At 36.1% G+C, this 19510-nt stretch overlaps 1 protein-coding gene across 1 annotated transcript; it reads left to right on the forward strand.

Moving 5' to 3' along the window:
• Window positions 1–15150: 15150 nt before the first annotated feature.
• LOC144999683 (uncharacterized) lies at window positions 15151–16060 on the forward strand. The gene has a single exon (XM_078958814.1). It carries the CDS (start codon window positions 15218–15220, stop codon window positions 15749–15751), a length of 534 nt encoding a protein of 177 aa, XP_078814940.1. The 5' UTR covers window positions 15151–15217; the 3' UTR covers window positions 15752–16060.
• Window positions 16061–19510: the final 3450 nt, after the last annotated feature.

Genomic DNA, 19510 nt, shown 5'->3' on the forward strand with positions numbered 1-19510 from the left:
AGTCTAAGAGTTAGATATACGTTCGAAGAAACATCGAAGTTATAACTTAGGATGAATAGATAACAAATGGAATCATCATGTGAGCCCTGTTTTGTTGATGATTCTGGGACGTAATCATACTAAGGGGGAGATAACTGTAACGCCCGTAGATCCGGGCTAGTCAATTTAGAGGTAATAGGGGTCGAAAACGACTTTTCGACAAAAGATTATTTAGAATAAGTAATCTTAATCAAGTTGTAGAATATGTCTCAAGGTTTCCGTCCATATAAAGAACACCGAAATCCGAGTTATAACAAAGAAGTTCTGACCCGTTGAAGTTTCGCGATGGAACTTACACGATACCGGGAAACGTAAATAATGAATATACGATAGAGTGAGATTTAGCCTTAGAGATCTAAACAAAAAACGTAGAATATGTTAAACTAAGAACATCGATAAAAAGAACGCTCAAATCTGACTTCGTATGAAGAAGTTATGATTTTTCGAAGTTTCGGATTAGGAGTGTAGAGCCCGAAATTCGAATGTTAGATCGAGCGGTCTTTAGCCGACACGACCTAAACGAGAATCGAAGATCTCGTTAAGAGTAGCGTAACGAGAAAAAGATGGGTGAAAACGAACGTCGGATGAAGAAGTTATGAGGATTTAACGGACCAATCCTGTCCCGGTCTGTTAAAAATATAAAATTTAAAATCGAGTCAAAATTAGCCGACGAAGTCTAAACGAAAGTCGTAGAGTACGTTCCCACCTTCGCGTGGATTTAAAGAACGTCGAAAACGGAGTTCGTATGCGAAAGTTATGATTTTTAGAAGTCGGATTAGAAAATCACGAATCTGGTGCGAAGTTGCTGACGTGGCCGAATCTCAGCCATCCCTTGTTGCCCAAGCCTCGCTTCGGATGAGTAACACATGTCTTCGCATTATGCCCCGCGTACGAAATCCGGTACGCCCAGCATACCTTCGCTTCCCGTCCGACCGGTGTGCGAGATAGCTGGCTGCGAGCTGGCATCCATATCCGAGACTACGCCCAGCGTAGCCCCGATATGCCCAGCGTAAATCCAAGGATGCTGGCCTATAAAAGGGGGTGCGAACCCTTTCGAAAAATTCACACCTTTATTCATTTCTTATCTCACTATTTTCTCTCTCTAGGGTTTTGAACCCTCCCTAAAGTCTAGGTGAACCCCTAGCACCCTAAGGAAGCCCCGAGGCTCCCGGAGTCCCTAGAAAAATGAGTCTTTCGGTTTCGAAACGCTGCTCCAATAAATTCCGGTTTTCGATAAAATTCGCTGTTTTATCGAAGGAAATTATTTTGAGAGTATCGAAGCACTGTCCGAGTGCTGAGTCACCACCTTTCAGGTGAGTGCATAGTTCCCTTTCATCTTACACATAGATACGAAGTATTTTATATAAATTACGTGCTATGTGTGCATATTATCTGAGTACTTGTTGTCTATGCTAAATGAACGATTTTATACATGTTTTAAATGATTTAAACTGTATATGTATTTTATATCTACGATAATGTTGGGGTAAACATGGGTAGATATAATAGATGGAATATGAGTTGAATGATGAGTTGAGAGGTGTTATAGACCACGAGGTGAGGGTGAGAGGTGGATAATGTGAGAAGCCTTTTTCCCAAATGATGGCCCTGTCATTCAGCAGAGTATGGATGACAACCACAGACTATTCTAAACAGTCAGTGGAACACTAGCAGGCTCGCAACCTGTAGGTGTTGTGAACGATGTGTTCACTCGGTGTACTCTAAATCTTGGTGATCATGCAGACTTGATGCCTAAACCCTGGTGATCATGCAGACTTGATGCCTAAACCTTGGTGATCATGCAGACTTGATGCCTAAACCTTGGTGATCATGCAGACTTGATGCCTAAACCCTAGCGACTATGCAGACTTAGTGACCGTTGTGTAAACTGTGGCTATGATGTACTTTGTTCCGATTCGTTAGGTTAATCCTTAGGAACGAATGAACGAGAAATAGCTGATTCTTAGGGTGGATCCTTCAGAGTAAAGAAGATAATGGGGATGGATAATTGGGTTTAATTGCTTGATTGATTAAACATAATAATTATATTACTGTGGATTGAAAACCGTATGTACTCACCAGGTTTCCCAACCTGACCCACTCAGTTCATTTATATCACAGGTGTTGATACGGAGTCACTTTACACTGAGAGATTTAAAGAGATGTAGATCACTAGTGTAAATAAATGTAAGTTCTATTCATGCTTATGTTTCTGTATTAACGATGACATCCCAAACATTTTGAAATGAATAAAATACGTTTCTTCGAAAATGTTTTAATAACGTATTTATCATGTATTTCTGGGAACAAATTCCGCAACATTTTTATAAAATGAAGTACTCTGATTTTTTAAAGCATAAACAAAATCGGTCTTTTCTGGCCGTGATTTTGGGGATGTCACAGTTGGTATCAAAGTATTAGTTTAAGCGAACTAGGAATATGGATCTATTTCTAGACTTAAACTTAGGATGCTAAGCAATGATTGTGTGGAGTGTGTCTAATAAAACTTAGGTAATACACCTGAATAGACATAAGCACTAGCTTATTTTAGGAATGATGCCTAAATTGCTTTTATGTGCTAAATGATTTATGATATGCATTATATGATCGGATCTATGGTCTGTTGCCGACCGGATCTGGAATTTTATGTGCTCATGTTTCTAAACGTTTAATTACGATATTAGAACTGGCATGTAACTTTTTGGAGTAATAAGGAGGGAATACGCGTTTAATTCTTCCTCTATCTATACTCTTGTCTCGATACACTAAACGCTTGCTTTATAAAATGTCATGACAAGGACTCATAGAGAATTGAGTAAGTGGAGGAAATGAAAAGGCTTACGATAGTGAATGACAACTATCGGAAGATATCATAAGAGTGGTATCTTGCCTTTAGAATATGTCATGCAGTACGTTTAGAGGAGTACAGTACGTCCGAAGTACACCTTCGATTGGCAGGATGATGGAATGATTGGCGTAATTCATGAAGTTGACCCATCGTATGGTATTTTCACCGAGCTGAAGCAGAATTAATGATTGAAGATACGCATAGAAGAAGTCCTAGTAGAGTCTAGGGAAAATTTTGTGATTGTTTGGACACATTTTTATGTGTTAAAAGTTGTTTTTGTGATAATAACTTGGGAAACTGCGAGACAATACTTGGGACAAGTATGAGTAGGTGTGAAAGGTAGTAGATGCATATACTACCGGAAGCACAGGACTCACGCTTGGATCAGGGAAAGTCACAAAGTTACCAAGAAGCTAGTAAATGATTTCGTTTTATTCAAGCATGTCGTTACCATCGTTTCGGTAATGACCAAGAAGATTGTTGATATTCTAACCCGAGTGGTCATATCGAATTAAGTCCGACTACGATAAGTATGTTACGTGGTTCAGAGAACCAAGTTCGATGTAGCACCGACTTAAGCCAGAAGAATTAATCAAAGCGATCAGTAAAAGTATCACGACGGTTGCTAAAAAAATTGTACATTTTAAGATGTAAATTAGAACATGAAGGAAGGTATAGACTGTTCCGGAATTTGACTCTAAACGACCTAAGTCCAAGCAATGCATCGCACGATGATAGGTCATTAGAATATGATGCATCGTTCCATTAAATTCGTATCAACTGAGGATTGATGATTGTGAGTTGAAGGTCATAATTTGGAGTCTAATGTGAGATAGAGGACGGATGCAGGATCGAGCACCGCCTGTAGTCAAGGAGTCTAAGAGTTAGATATACGTTCGAAGAAACATCGAAGTTATGACTTAGGATGAATAGATAACAAATGGAATCATCATGTGAGCCCTGTTTTGTTGATGATTCTGGGACGTAATCATACTAAGGGGGAGATAACTGTAACGCCCGTAGATCCGGGCTAGTCAATTTAGAGGTAATAGGGGTCGAAAACGACTTTTCGACAAAAGATTATTTAGAATAAGTAATCTTAATCAAGTTGTAGAATATGTCTCAAGGTTTCCGTCCATATAAAGAACACCGAAATCCGAGTTATAACAAAGAAGTTCTGACCCGTTGAAGTTTCGCGATGGAACTTACACGATACCGGGAAACGTAAATAATGAATATACGATAGAGTGAGATTTAGCCTTAGAGATCTAAACAAAAAACGTAGAATATGTTAAACTAAGAACATCGATAAAAAGAACGCTCAAATCTGACTTCGTATGAAGAAGTTATGATTTTTCGAAGTTTCGGATTAGGAGTGTAGAGCCCGAAATTCGAATGTTAGATCGAGCGGTCTTTAGCCGACACGACCTAAACGAGAATCGAAGATCTCGTTAAGAGTAGAGTAACGAGAAAAAGATGGGTGAAAACGAACGTCGGATGAAGAAGTTATGAGGATTTAACGGACCAATCCTGTCCCGGTCTGTTAAAAATATAAAATTTAAAATCGAGTCAAAATTAGCCGACGAAGTCTAAACGAAAGTTGTAGAGTACGTTCCCACCTTCGCGTGGATTTAAAGAACGTCGAAAACGGAGTTCGTATGCGAAAGTTATGATTTTTAGAAGTCGGATTAGAAAATCACGAATCTGGTGCGAAGTTGCTGACGTGGCCGAATCTCAGCCATCCCTTGTTGCCCAAGCCTCGCTTCGGATGAGTAACACATGTCTTCGCATTATGCCCCGCGTACGAAATCCGGTACGCCCAGCGTACCTTCGCTTCCCGTCCGACCGGTGTGCGAGATAGCTGGCTGCGAGCTGGCATCCATATCCGAGACTACGCCCAGCGTAGCCCCGGTATGCCCAGCGTAAATCCAAGGATGCTGGCCTATAAAAGGGGGTGCGAACCCTTTCGAAAAATTCACACCTTTATTCATTTCTTCTCTCACTACTTTCTCTCTCTAGGGTTTTGAACCCTCCCTAAAGTCTAGGTGAACCCCTAGCACCCTAAGGAAGCCCCGAGGCTCCCGGAGTCCCGAGAAAAATGAGTCTTTCGGTTTCGAAACGCTGCTCCAATAAATTCCGGTTTTCGATAAAATTCGCTGTTTTATCGAAGGAAATTATTTTGAGAGTATCGAAGCGCTGTCCGAGTGCTGAGTCACCACCTTTCAGGTGAGTGCATAGTTCCCTTTCATCTTACACATAGATACGAAGTATTTTATATAAATTACGTGCTATGTGTGCATATTATCTGAGTACTTGTTGTCTATGCTAAATGAACGATTTTATACATGTTTTAAATGATTTAAACTGTATATGTATTTTATATCTACGATAATGTTGGGGTAAACATGGGTAGATATAATAGATGGAATATGAGTTGAATGATGAGTTGAGAGGTGTTATAGACCACGAGGTGAGGGTGAGAGGTGGATAATGTGAGAAGCCTTTTTCCCAAATGATGGCCCTGTCATTCAGCAGAGTATGGATGACAACCACAGACTATTCTAAACAGTCAGTGGAACACTAGCAGGCTCGCAACCTGTAGGTGTTGTGAACGATGTGTTCACTCGGTGTACTCTAAATCTTGGTGATCATGCAGACTTGATGCCTAAACCCTGGTGATCATGCAGACTTGATGCCTAAACCTTGGTGATCATGCAGACTTGATGCCTAAACCTTGGTGATCATGCAGACTTGATGCCTAAACCCTGGCGACTATGCAGACTTAGTGACCGTTGTGTAAACTGTGGCTATGATGTACTTTGTGCCGATTCCTTAGGATAATCCTTAGGAACGAATGAACGAGAAATAGCTGATTCTTAGGGTGGATCCTTCAGAGTAAAGAAGATAATGGGGATGGATAATTGGGTTTAATTGCTTGATTAATTAAACATAATAATTATATTACTGTGGATTGAAAACCGTATGTACTCACCAGGTTTCCCAACCTGACCCACTCAGTTCATTTATATCACAGGTGTTGATACGGAGTCACTTTACACTGAGAGATTTAAAGAGATGTAGATCACTAGTGTAAATAAATGTAAGTTCTATTCATGCTTATGTTTCTGTATTAACGATGACATCCCAAACATTTTGAAATGAATAAAATACGTTTCTTCGAAAATGTTTTAATAACGTATTTATCATGTATTTCTGGGAACAAATTCCGCAACATTTTTATAAAATGAAGTACTCTGATTTTTTAAAGCATAAACAAAATCGGTCTTTTCTGGCCGTGATTTTGGGGATGTCACAGTTGGTATCAAAGTATTAGTTCAAGCGAACTAGGAATATGGATTTATTTCTAGACTTAAACTTAGGATGCTAAGCAATGATTGTGAGGAGTGTGTCTAATAAAATTTAGGTAATACACCTGAATAGACATAAGCACTAGCTTATTTTAGGAATGATGCCTAAATTGCTTTTATGTGCTAAATTATTTATGATATGCATTATATGATCGGATCTATGGTCTGTTGCCGATCGGATCTGGAATTTTATGTGCTCATGTTTCTAAACGTTTAATTACGATATTAGAACTGGCATGTAACTTTTTGGAGTAATAAGGAGGAATACGCGTCTAATTCTTCCTCTATCTATACTCTTGTCTCGATACACCAAACGCTTGCTTTATAAAATGTCATGACAAGGACTCATAGAGAATTGAGTAAGTGGAGGAAATGAAAAGGCTTACGATAGTGAATGACAACTATCGGAAGATATCATAAGAGTGGTATCTTGCCTTTAGAATATGTCATGCAGTACGTTTAGAGGAGTACAGTACGTCCGAAGTACACCTTCGATTGGCAGGATGATGGAATGATTGGCGTAATTCATGAAGTTGACCCATCGTATGGTATTTTCACCGAGCTGAAGCAGAATTAATGATTGAAGATACGCATAGAAGAAGTCCTAGTAGAGTCTAGGGAAAATTTTGTGATTGTTTGGACACATTTTTATGTGTTAAAAGTTGTTTTTGTGATAATAACTTGGGAAACTACGAGACAATACTTGGGACAAGTATGAGTAGGTGTGAAAGGTAGTAGATGCATATACTACCGGAAGCACAGGACTCACGCTTGGATCAGGGAAAGTCACAAAGTTACCAAGAAGCTAGTAAATGATTTCGTTTTATTCAAGCATGTCGTTACCATCGTTTCGGTAATGACCAAGAAGATTGTTGATACTCTAACCCGAGTGCTCATATCGAATTAAGTCCGACTACAATAAGTATGTTACGTGGTTCAGAGAACCAAGTTCGATGTAGCACCGACTTAAGCCAGAAGAATTAATCAAAGCGATCAGTAAAAGTATCACGACGGTTGCTAAAAAAATTGTACATTTTAAGATGTAAATTAGAACATGAAGGAAGGTATAGACTGTTTCGGAATTTGACTCTAAACGACCTAAGTCCAAGCAATGCATCGCACGATGATAGGTCATTAGAATATGATGCATCGTTCCATTAAATTCGTATCAACTGAGGATTGATGATTGTGAGTTGAAGGTCATAATTTGGAGTCTAATGTGAGATAGAGGACGGATGCAGGATCGAGCACCGCCTGTAGTCAAGGAGTCTAAGAGTTAGATATACGTTCGAAGAAACATCGAAGTTATGACTTAGGATGAATAGATAACAAATGGAATCATCATGTGAGCCCTGTTTTGTTGATGATTCTGGGACGTAATCATCCTAAGGGGGAGATAACTATAACGCCCGTAGATCCGCGCTAGTCAATTTAGAGGTAATAGGGATCGAAAACGACTTTTCGACAAAAGATTATTTAGAATAAGTAATCTTAATCATGTTGTAGAATATGTCTCAAGGTTTCCGTCCATATAAAGAACACCGAAATCTGAGTTATAACAAAGAAGTTCTGACCCGTTGAAGTTTCGCGATGGAACCTACACGATACCGGGAAACGTAAATAATGAATATACGATAGAGTGAGATTTAGCCTTAGCGATCTAAACAAAAAACGTAGAATATGTTAAACTAAGAACATCGATAAAAAGAACGCTCAAATCTGACTTCGTATGAAGAAGTTATGATTTTTCGAAGTTTCGGATTAGGAGTGTAGAGCCTGAAATTCGAATGTTAGATCGAGCGGTCTTTAGCCGACACGACCTAAACAAGAATCGAAGATCTCGTTAAGAGTAGCGTAACGAGAAAAAGATGGGTGAAAACGAACGTCGGATGAAGAAGTTATGAGGATTTAACGGACCAATCCTGTCCCGGTCTGTTAAAAATATAAAATTTAAAAGCGAGCCAAAATTAGCCGACGAAGTCTAAACGAAAGTTGTAGAGTACGCTCCCTCCTTCGCGTGGATTTAAAGAACGTCGAAAACGGAGTTCGTATGCGAAAGTTATGATTTTTAGAAGTCGGATTAGAAAATCACAAATCTGGTGCGAAGTTGCTGACGTGGCCGAATCTCAGCCATCCCTTGTTGCCCAAGCCTCGCTTCGGATGAGTAACACATGTCTTCGCATTATGCCCGGCGTACGAAATCCGGTACGCCCAGCGTACCTTCGCTTCCCATCCGACCGGTGTGCGAGATAGCTGGCTGCGAGCTGGCATCCATATCCGAGACTACGCCCAGGGTAGCCCCGGTATGCCCAGCGTAAATCCAAGGATGCTGGCCTATAAAAGGGGGTGCGAACCCTTTCGAAAAATTCACACCTTTATTCATTTCTTCTCTCACTACTTTCTCTCTCTAGGGTTTTGAACCCTCCCTAAAGTCTAGGTGAACCCCTAGCACCCTAAGGAAGCCCCGAGGCTCCCGGAGTCCCGAGAAAAATGAGACTTTCGGTTTCGGAACGCTGCTCCGATAAATTCCGGTTTTCGATAAAATTCGCTGTTTTATCGAAGGAAATTGTTTTGAGAGTATCGAAGCGCTGTCCGAGTGCTGAGTCACCACCTTTCAGGTGAGTGCATAGTTCCCTTTCATCTTACACATAGATACGAAGTATTTTATATAAATTACGTGCTATGTGTGCATATTATCTGAGTACTTGTTATCTATGCTAAATGAACGATTTTGTACATGTTTTAAATGATTTAAACTGTATATGTATTTTATATCTACGATAATGTTGGGGTAAACATGGGTAGATATAATAGATGGAATATGAGTTGAATGATGAGTTGAGAGGTGTTATAGACCACGAGGTGAGGGTGAGAGGTGGATAATGTGAGAAGCCTTTTTCCTAAATGATGGCCCTATCATTCAGCAGAGTATGGATAACAACCACAGACTATTCTAGACAGTCAGTGGAACACTAGCAGGCTCGCAACCTGTAGGTGTCGTGAACGATGTGTTCACTCGGTGTACTCTAAATCTTGGTGATCATGCAGACTTGATGCCTAAACCCTGGTGATCATGTAGACTTGATGCCTAAACCTTGGTGATCATGCAGACTTGATGCCTAAACCCTGGCGACTATGCAGACTTAGTGCCCGTTGTGTAAACCGTGGCTATGATATACTTTGTGCCGATTCCTTAGGATAATCCTGAGGAACGACTGAACGAGAAATAGTTGATTCTTAGGGTGGATCCTTAAGAGTAAAGAAGATAATGGGGATGGATAATTGGGTTTAATTGCTTGATTGATTAAACATAATAATTATATTATTGCGGATGAAAACCCTATGTACTCGCCAGGTTTCCCAACCTGACCCACTCAGTTCATTTATATCACAGGTGTTGATACGGAGTCACTTTACACTGAGAGATTTAAAATGATGTAGATCACTAGTGTAAGTAAATGTATGTTCTGTTTATGCTTATGTTTCTGTATTAACGATGACATCCCAAACATTTTGAAATGAATAAAATACGTTTCTTCGAAAAAATTTTAATAACGTATTTATCATGTATTTCTGGGAACAAATTCCACAACATTTTTATAAAATGAAGTACTCTAATTTTTATAAAGCATAAACAAAATCGGTCTTTTCTAGCCGTGATTTTGGGGATGTCACATATACACTTGTGGAATGATTTCACGGATAGAAGTGTGTTCGATCACTAGATTAAGGTAGATATCAACTTATTAGGGATAGGAAGACTTACAAGTTGAAGATCAAGAAGGAAAATTCGGATGCTACTTGAGAGGATTTGAGTTTCGCTCTTGAAAAGTGAAAAAGTGTGAAAATATGGCTAAGTGCCATATATATAGTCATTAGGGTTTACGGTCCAAAAACCATTTGGGTCGTAAACTCCAAACTCTTGAAGTTTTTGGAACCTTATTGATGCACAATAAACCCTATGGCATCCTCTCTCCTGATATCTCCTAAAGTGCTAATCCTAAAAATACTGAAACTTATTCCAAAAAGCTTGAAAATTAGCAGAAACTGTTCTGACTTCTATTGAAGTGAAGGGTTGTACAAAATAGAAGTTTCGGGTTGTCACAAACAAGTCATTGAAGCTTCACTTGGTCAGAAAGAAGACTGAGTATGAATAAACTAAGGTTGTGCTTGCTCGTGAGCTAGTCAAATTTGGTTACAACAAATGGATACAAATTCAAGAAATTATTGACAAACATAAAGGTAATCATTCTCAGGAGGTGAAATTAGTGATTCAACAGCTGCTTAACAAAGTCAAAAAGCTGATCTTGTGCCATCAACCGGTCTATCTAGACCATCTACTTTAGGAAGAACAGGCAACCCAGAATGTCCAAGTATACTAAGTTTCTTCTTCTATATGGGAACTCACTACATCAACAACACGTTACTAGTGGGTGTTGAACCAATTCAACACATGTTTATTCGAGAACTAGAACATGGTATTTTCTATCTTGATAGTCAAAAAAACATGTGTTTTCAATGCACTGATGATCTTCTCGCTGCACCACTGAGCATTTATGTCATTTTCGCATGGAAGGAATTCGTCATGTAGAACTTGAAAGAGCATATGGTGTTGATTTCTCTTGAGCTTATCAAAAGATTGGAAGATCTTCAAATTGATGAATTCAGGTGGGTAAATCCTGAAATCTTAAAAGAAACTGATAAATTGTATAATGGTTCTTTTGATGACTCCTCAGAAGAATATTATTCTTGACATCATCAAATAGGGGGAGATTGTAAGTTCACACCTTATAATCTGATGAGTCAAACACCTTATACACTGACGGACAACACCAACGCTATCATCAACATTAGTAACAATGCCTTAGGACCTTATCAACATCATCGCCTAGATAGTGATCTTTTGTAATCTTTGTATATTAGGCAATTATACAAATATGGATGGAATAGATAGCAGATCTGATATCTTGGTGATAAGGATCAATTCTTATTATAGATTAGATACAATCCATTGATTAAACGGATATACTAGTATAGTTTAGTATATACTCAACATTAGGGTGAAAACCCTAGTGTTAACGTCTTGGTGATAGTCTTTGTGACATTCGTTCTCTTGGTGAGAACAACCCTTTTCTTGGTGAAAGACATCTTTGTGATTAATTCATGTTCTTTACTCTTTATGTTCCTTATTTTGTTTAGTTAGTTTGTTCTTTGTTGATTATACTTGAAGTGTATCTGATCGGTACAAACCTTCACTGAGTTTTTGCGAAAGCTTTCATTATTGTTCTATTTTATGTCTTCAGTGCTTCTATTACAAATGTATTGTTTGATGGTTTCAAAGCTTTTATACATTAGGCTTCTTAAGTGACATGTAAGTATTAGATAAACAGTCTGTCTCACCTAAGTGTCATTTTGTTATTGGATGTTTCTCTAACCGACTCCTTGGGTGTCAACCTGTATAAGGGATTTTAGTTAGATACAGAGGATACCTTTTGCAGATGTTATTAAGATCAATATTGTAACAAGCTTGTATCCTCTCATTGAAAAGCAAATCTTATTTATCTTTGTATGTTTAATCTTCTCATTGTTTGAAGCACGATTTCAATATTTTAGAATATATTTGATCTTATAGTATGTAACATTGACTTGAAAGACATTAAGTTAACCAACCCATAAAAGTTGATATCATAATTTAAATCTACACCATAACATATATAATAAAATTTCATATACTACAAAACACCGTTGATTCACTTTCATCGTCCTTCACTACAAACAACTACACAAGAACTTTAAAAAGGAATTATATGAACTTATTTAAATAACATAATGATGCATTAAGATACAAATTAATAGTAAAACCTTAAACTCATATTAAAAAATGTTTTCAGTTTTGACAGTTAAATCCAGAATGAATGACTCGTAGAAATGTATGAGGTGTCAATATAAATATACCTTATTTCAGAATATCATAATTTTAATTGTGTTGCTGTTGTACTATAATAGTTATTAAGATAAAACATAATACTATTACCAATATGAAGACAAAAAAACAAATGGTTCTACTGCCTAGACGAGCCACATATGAGAATACCCCATTAATGATTGTCACACGTAGGATGCTACATACACAAAACCTCAAAAAAAAAAAAAAAAAAAAAAAAAAAAAAAAAAAAAACCGTCATAAGGACTGAATGTGTACAAAAATGGCAATGACATATTTTGCAAAGAATATTAAGAACTAAATGTTTACATGCTGAGAACTTAACCTAGAGTAGTTGGTTATATAGACTAAATATATATAAAAACAATAAGTTCAAGAACTTATTTTATGCACAAAAAAATGATGACTAAACATGTACAAAATAAGAGCTATATTATCCTTTTAAATGCTTTTCTTTCATTCTTGTAATTAGTTAAATCCCTTTGAAATTTTTTTAGAGTAAACTGCAAATTTGGTCCCCTATTGTTTAGGATTTTATGTGGATTGGATCTGTAAACTTTAAAAATTGCATATAACATCCTAATAAACAAGTTTCATTATGGATTAATCCGTGAAAAACTTTACATGTTTATTTTACCCTTTTAATTTTATTTTACTATTATTTTTAATTCTTTTACCATTTTTATTATTAAAAAGTAGAAATAACCCCCCCCTAAACCCTAAACTTCACCATCTTCATCTTTCTCGCTCTATCTCTAAAAAAACACCACAACCAACCCACCGGTCACCCCTACTACCACCCTAACTGGGCCCTGCCTCTCCTATTTTATCCACGTCTTATGTTATCATCACTTCCTTTGTTTTCTTAAGCAACAATCACATATCGGTGAAATTTCTTATTTTTGCCTCAATCCTCCCATAAATGATGTGCAAATTTGTCTTTAATAACCGAAAATTTTGATTTTAGCACTGTATTTTTTTCTCTCGGTTAAGTCACTGTATCTATAATGTTGTTGATATATCAACCAAATGACTGGTTTTCCATGTTCCTCTGATGACCACGTTTTCCAAATTGCAATAAAGTCATTAAGTTTACTAAATTTCAATTTTGATATCGTGTTTTGTTTTTCTTAATTATGTCATTGTATTTACAATTTTGTTGCAATGTCAACTAGTTGACTGGTTACCATAGATCTAGAAGGTTACCAAATAAATGACATGACAACATTATGATGTGGATGCTTTGTTAGATATTATGTGGCGGGATTGAGTTTCAAATATAAGGTTTGCATCAAACTTAATTTTACATATCTTTTTCTCCTCTTCTTGTTAGAGTATTTCCCCAAAAATAACGTATGAAAGTCAATCCAGTAGTTTAAAATCACTTAAAATCAGCAAAAATAACATACTCACCCTTTCAGGAGATTCTATTATGCTTTAGAAATTTGATTTGAACAAGAAGTAAATTATGACCCCTACAAGGTCAATCCAAGATATTGTATTATTTTTGACATTTATATTATAAGTAAATGAAGATCCTTACAAGGCCGACCCAACAAAAGGCCTACTTATCCTTTAATGAGACATTCATTATTATAATGGTTAATGTTTAATTATTGTCATAGTATTTCTTCACAAATGGCGTTTGGAGGTCGATTTAGTGGTTAAAATTCACAAAAAAAGGCATACTCACTCTTTCAGGAGACATTATTATTGTTTTAGAAGTTCGATTTGTACAAAAATTAAATAAAGAAACCTACAAGGTCAATCCAAGAGATTCTTCGTGAGTTTGAACCACTGGATCGACGTTGTAAGGGTCTTCATTTACTTGTTGTACAGATCGAGCTTTTAAACCAAATTTAGTATCTCCTGAAAGGGTGACTATACCATTTTCATTGTTTTGTAAGTGAGTTGAACCATTAAACCGACCTTCAGATGCAATTTGTGAAGAAATACTCCAACGAGAACATGAGAAGAAGAAAAGAAGATATGTGGAATTGTGTTCGATGCAAACCCTATATTTGAAACTAAATCCTTCTACATAAGATTCGGCATGATTTTCATATCACAATATCACCATGTCATTTATTTGGTAATCTGCTAGATTGCTGGAAATCGGTCAATTAGTTGACATCGAAACAAAACTGTAAACATTACTGAGAAAAACAAAACATTGTGTCGAAATCAAAATTTTGGTAAACTTTGTGACTTTATTTCAATTTGGGAGAAGTAGTTACCGGGAGAATAGTGAAAACCAGTCATTTGACTGATATTGTAACTAAATTATAAATTTAGTGACTTAATTGACAGGGAAAAATATGTATCAAAATCAAAATTTGACCGTGATTTTATAGCAATTTACCCTAAATGGAATTGAGGGATGAATAATGGTAGGATACAATGGAGTGGGTGTTTATTTTTAATGTTTAATAATAAAAATTGTAAAGAAATTAAAAATAATAAGAAAAAAAAATTATTTTAAGTTTTACATTTATCAAGCTCAAAATAAAGGGATTTTCTAATATGTGCCTTAAGGATACATATAAAAAGTATTAATTAATCATAATTATTATCATAATTAAATGTGAAATATATTAATTATGGAGATTATTAATGAATTTTATATTTAATTATGGTAATATTTCTTATAATTAATGTGTTTAACATTTAATTATAGTAATAATTATAATTAATTAATACTTCTTATATGTGCTCTTAGAGCACATTAGAAAATCCCCAAAATAAATTATGCAATTTTTAAAATTCAAGGAGTAAATTCGTATAAAATTGTATACACAAAGACTAAATTTTCACATATTAGAAAATCCCCAATTATGCAATTTTTAAAATTCAAGGACTCAATTTGTATAAAATTGTAAACACAAAGACTAAATTTGCAGTTTACTATAGGAGTATTTCAAAAATAAAATTTCGTTTGCTTAAATAAGCAATTTAGCTTTTCTAAATAATAATGGAAGTTGAGGAATATCTGCGGCAGGAAAGGGTATAACAGCCACGATGTGGAAGAGCGGCGGTGTTGGAAAAAAGAACCAACCGGACGCCATAGATGAAGTTGAAGAGCTGCTGAAATCGACGGAAGATGACCTTCTCCTCAAGCTCACCGTCAATTCTCACATCAAATCCAAATCCAAATCCAACTCCAAGTTCGATCTCTTACCGGAATCCTCCCACACCAACGCAATAGACCCAGATCTCGATCGTCGACTGCAAGCTCTTAGAGCCAAACCCTCCAAATCCATCCCTAAAGAGGCAATCACTGCCGATCATGAAGATTTCGATAATCTGCTTGCACGATTCGCCGCTCTTAAAGCTCCTTCTAAAGCAACATCTACGTCTAATTCTACTCAGGGGAATGCTGTGAAAGATGACATTTTGGGCATCGTTGATGACGAAGACGAAGAAGATGAAGTTTCGAAGATAATCAATTGGGCAATTGACGCAGCTCGACTCGACCCTTCTCCTTCCTCTGACGTCGACGAGGATGATGACAGCGATGGCGATTCCGATGATGATGCTAAAAAGAAAACATAAAAAAAAAAAAAAAAAAAAAAAACATAGTTCCCCAAAAATAGAACATTTATAATTGTTATATTTACTACTCCTAGATAATAAAAGTTGTCATGCTTGCAGAAATTGGTATACATATCAAATGCTATGTTCATGTCACAGTACAGGTAGGTTTCTTTTCAAACACCTTTTGGTATCTGTAATCTTTTCGACTGTCTGCTCTTCAATGGTGCTTATAGGATAGACATATAGTCGTTAGAAATAGGACACTGAAAGCATGAATTTGGAAACCATGACTTGAATTCTTGCAAATATCCCATTCATGATAGAATATATCAATATAGCTTCAGTCGTTTTTTTGGGATTTTTAGCCCAATTTGTTTCTTGGACATGAGTGGAGGGTTGGGTGTGTGGGAGTTTTAAACCAGATTATAATTCAGATATGTATGTATTACGATTATGAATACATTTTTTTTTTCTTTTTCACTTGTTGAAGTTACAAAAGATGCACGTCCATACCCTGGTTTAAACCCCTTCTAGATCTGGTCATTTGTATGTAGGTAGGGTGGTTACACTCTAAAGTGTTCACATTTTGAAGTTACAAGAGATGCACAAAGGTATGTTTTGGGTCATTTCACACCTCTCTTGGGTGTTCATAATCTTAAGTGTTGGTGAAATTGGGATAGGTTGTTATAACTAGTAGGATGAATACATCTTCTGATGAGATGTACATATGGTGGACTGGAAGGCACTCTATCGTTTTGTAATAACAAGCAACATACTTGTATATTAATGAGAATTAACTAAAGGCTAAAGCATTCAACATGTCAGTTTAACTCTTTCTCTCAACTCCATTTCTCTATGCGTTGCAAGTCTGGTATTTTCCTGTTATCTCTCTAAGGCATACTCAGCACTCTAGTTCTCTAAGGTATAAAACAACGAGAAGGCATTTTGTTTGTAGATATATAAAGCGAACTGCGAAGCAAAATAGAATAGTTTCTTTGCAGCCGTTTGTTGGCAGAAACACGGCATGAAATTTGGTCCAAGTTTTGGGAAGGATATAGGTACAATTGTCCACTACCACATCAAACTTACTCCAAATATGAGCATCACCAAAATGTCTTGGGTCTGCTCTCGTTGGTTCGTTTAGTATGATTTTATTATAAACATTATTTATTAAGGTGCTGTTTGTTTTTCGGAAAAAACCTTTTCAGAACTTTTATTGCTGCGCGGCGCAGCACACGCACAGCACTTTTCATCTCGCAGTTGTTTGTTTTTTAGAAGTCTTCAAAGCCCAAAACCTCTGCACGTGCTCTGTTTGGTGCAGCACTTGTCCTGCCTCTTCCAACCTCTTCCGGCCTCTTTTTTTTTCTTGCTGAATTTTTTATCATATGTTATTGAAATTTTATTTCACTTTTTCTTTCGTTTTTTTTGTTTATTATTGTTGAATTTTTTTTTTGTTTTTTTATATTGAATAATGATAATTTTTGATGAAATATCATTATTTTTTACTAAATATCTTTATTTTTTTTTGTTGAAATATCATTATTTTTTAATGAGTTATCATTACTTATTGTCGAAATGTTATACATTATTAAATTTTCCGTATTAAAAAACTATTTTTGATTTATAAAATTAGTTTGTTTTAATTTTTTAATATCTGCAGCAGTATGCAGATGTTAAAAAAACAAACAAGCTTCTTGTTACAGTCTACAGCCGTTTGGTCCACCTCTTTTACTACAAAGGGTTGCAGAGGTGGTCCGCAAACTTCATGAATTTTTGCTTCAGAAAATCAAACAACACCTAAGATTGTTAGTTTTAAAGGTTATAAATTACAAAACACAACACAATGCATCGTGTCTTTTCAAAATTCATAACTAGGTAACCTTTATGCCTTATAAAAATAAGAAAATTTTTTTATTGTTATAATTATATTCCAGGGTAAAGTACACAAATGGCCAATACGGTTTTAGGTAATGCGTGTCTTTTGGTCCCTATATAGAATTTTTAATTCCGATAGTCTATGTGGTTTGTTTTTGTTTTGGGGTTGGTGCCTAGACATAAAATGATATTTATACCCTTTCTAATTTTATTGTTTATTCTAATCTTATTAGAAAAGGAAATTTAAATAATAAAAACTATGTAGGCCCCACCCTAACCCCTTATTCTCCTATGACATTTGGCCATAAGGATTCCTCCAACATCTCCCGTTTTCTCTCCCATCCCCTCTTTTCTCTCCTCTTAATATAAGATACAAAACTCTAACTACTTCAAACATCATGAAAACCATCACCATAACCATGACCGGTAGCCACCACCATAACCAAAACATTGTTACCCTCAATAACCGGACAACCAGCTCAATCGATTCATAGCCTTCCATCCACCAATGTTGCATTTTGTTCAACGCCGTCAATCTGCACCCTCTCCTCCACCAACATTGCACTCTGATTGTCAATCTCGATCTGCACTTTCTTATCCACCATGAAATCAATTTTGGAGATAAAAACTTCAATTTCTTTCTCTAGATCCTCTCTACCTCGAAAATCAGTTTCACCCGTTTTTTTTTTTTTAATATAATTAAAGTGGAGTCGTAGGACGTGAAGGAGTGGTGAGTTTTCATCTTTAGAGATCGATTTGAGTTTGGTTTAGGGTTTTAATGACCTTGTTTTTGGATTTTGTTTTTCATTTTGATTTGTATTTATAGTTGATAATTTTTCTTTTCATTTTGGTTTCTAGTATAAGTGTTGGTTTATGCAAATTTGGTTCCCAATACAAATATTCTAACGAGGAGATACAAACTTTTGAATCTCACAATGGAAACAATGTATTTACTTTTCATTTTATCTCACTTTTGTAATTTTTGAAATATGGTATCTATTTTTCGACGATGGTTGTGATTAGGTGGTAGAAGAGACCGATGGTGTGGTCGTCGGTGGTGTTGCGGGAGGGGTTGTTAGGAGGCTGATGATGCCATGGGAGAGATGAAAGGGTTGGTGGGTGGTGGGCCCACATTCATTAACAAGTTTCTTATATATATAATTTGTTAAAATTAATAAGAAACGAAACATTTAAAATAAAAAAGATAAGGGTATATTGGTCATTTTAAGTTGTTTAAGAGCCAACAACGCAACAAAATCAAACTTTAGGGACGTTTCGAGTTAAAAACTATTTATAGGGACCAAGTGCGTAGATTACTTAAAACCATAGGGATCATTCGTGTAATTTACCCTATGATTTACACTTATAAAAATTATAGGGGAAAGATTAATCTAAAGCCTGAAAACAGTGTCGAAAGCCCATTTTGTTTCTAATAAAAGTCATCTGTCTATGATGGAATTTTGCTAACCCTTGATTTTGTGAAAGACCCCAACTTTCGTACTTTTGAAAGACCCAAACTTTCATATTTCACATTATCATTACTCCAAAACATGCTATTTGCATATTCATAAAAGCAATATTTTACATTGATATAAAGGATTTACAAACTATTGGATACAGACCTTCTATTACAAAGTGTTATATATATTACATAACTACCCAGGATATTGTAATTTATACAAACATAAAAAGTAGTACAAAAGTACTATTACAAACTATTCTACATCTTTCATTAGTATGTAAACATACTATTTATTTATCACCTGCAATTGTTAAACATCGACAGGGTAAGCGGTGACGCTTAGTGAGTTCAAAAATAGATACAATATAATGTTATGCCGTATATATATACTTCAATGTGACAAGGTAAAGATGAACAACAAGATGTATGTGAGATCATGT

The sequence above is a fragment of the Lactuca saligna genome, chromosome 6 (assembly GCF_052625555.1).
Source record: "Lactuca saligna cultivar CGN05327 chromosome 6, ASM5262555v1, whole genome shotgun sequence".
NCBI classification, from domain to species: Eukaryota; Viridiplantae; Streptophyta; class Magnoliopsida; order Asterales; family Asteraceae; genus Lactuca; species Lactuca saligna.

Bases quoted from the DNA above. Each gene is read 5' to 3' on its own strand.
- LOC144999683 (XM_078958814.1), top strand. From the start codon at position 15,218: ATGTGGAAGAGCGGCGGTGTTGGAAAAAAGAACCAACCGGACGCCATA.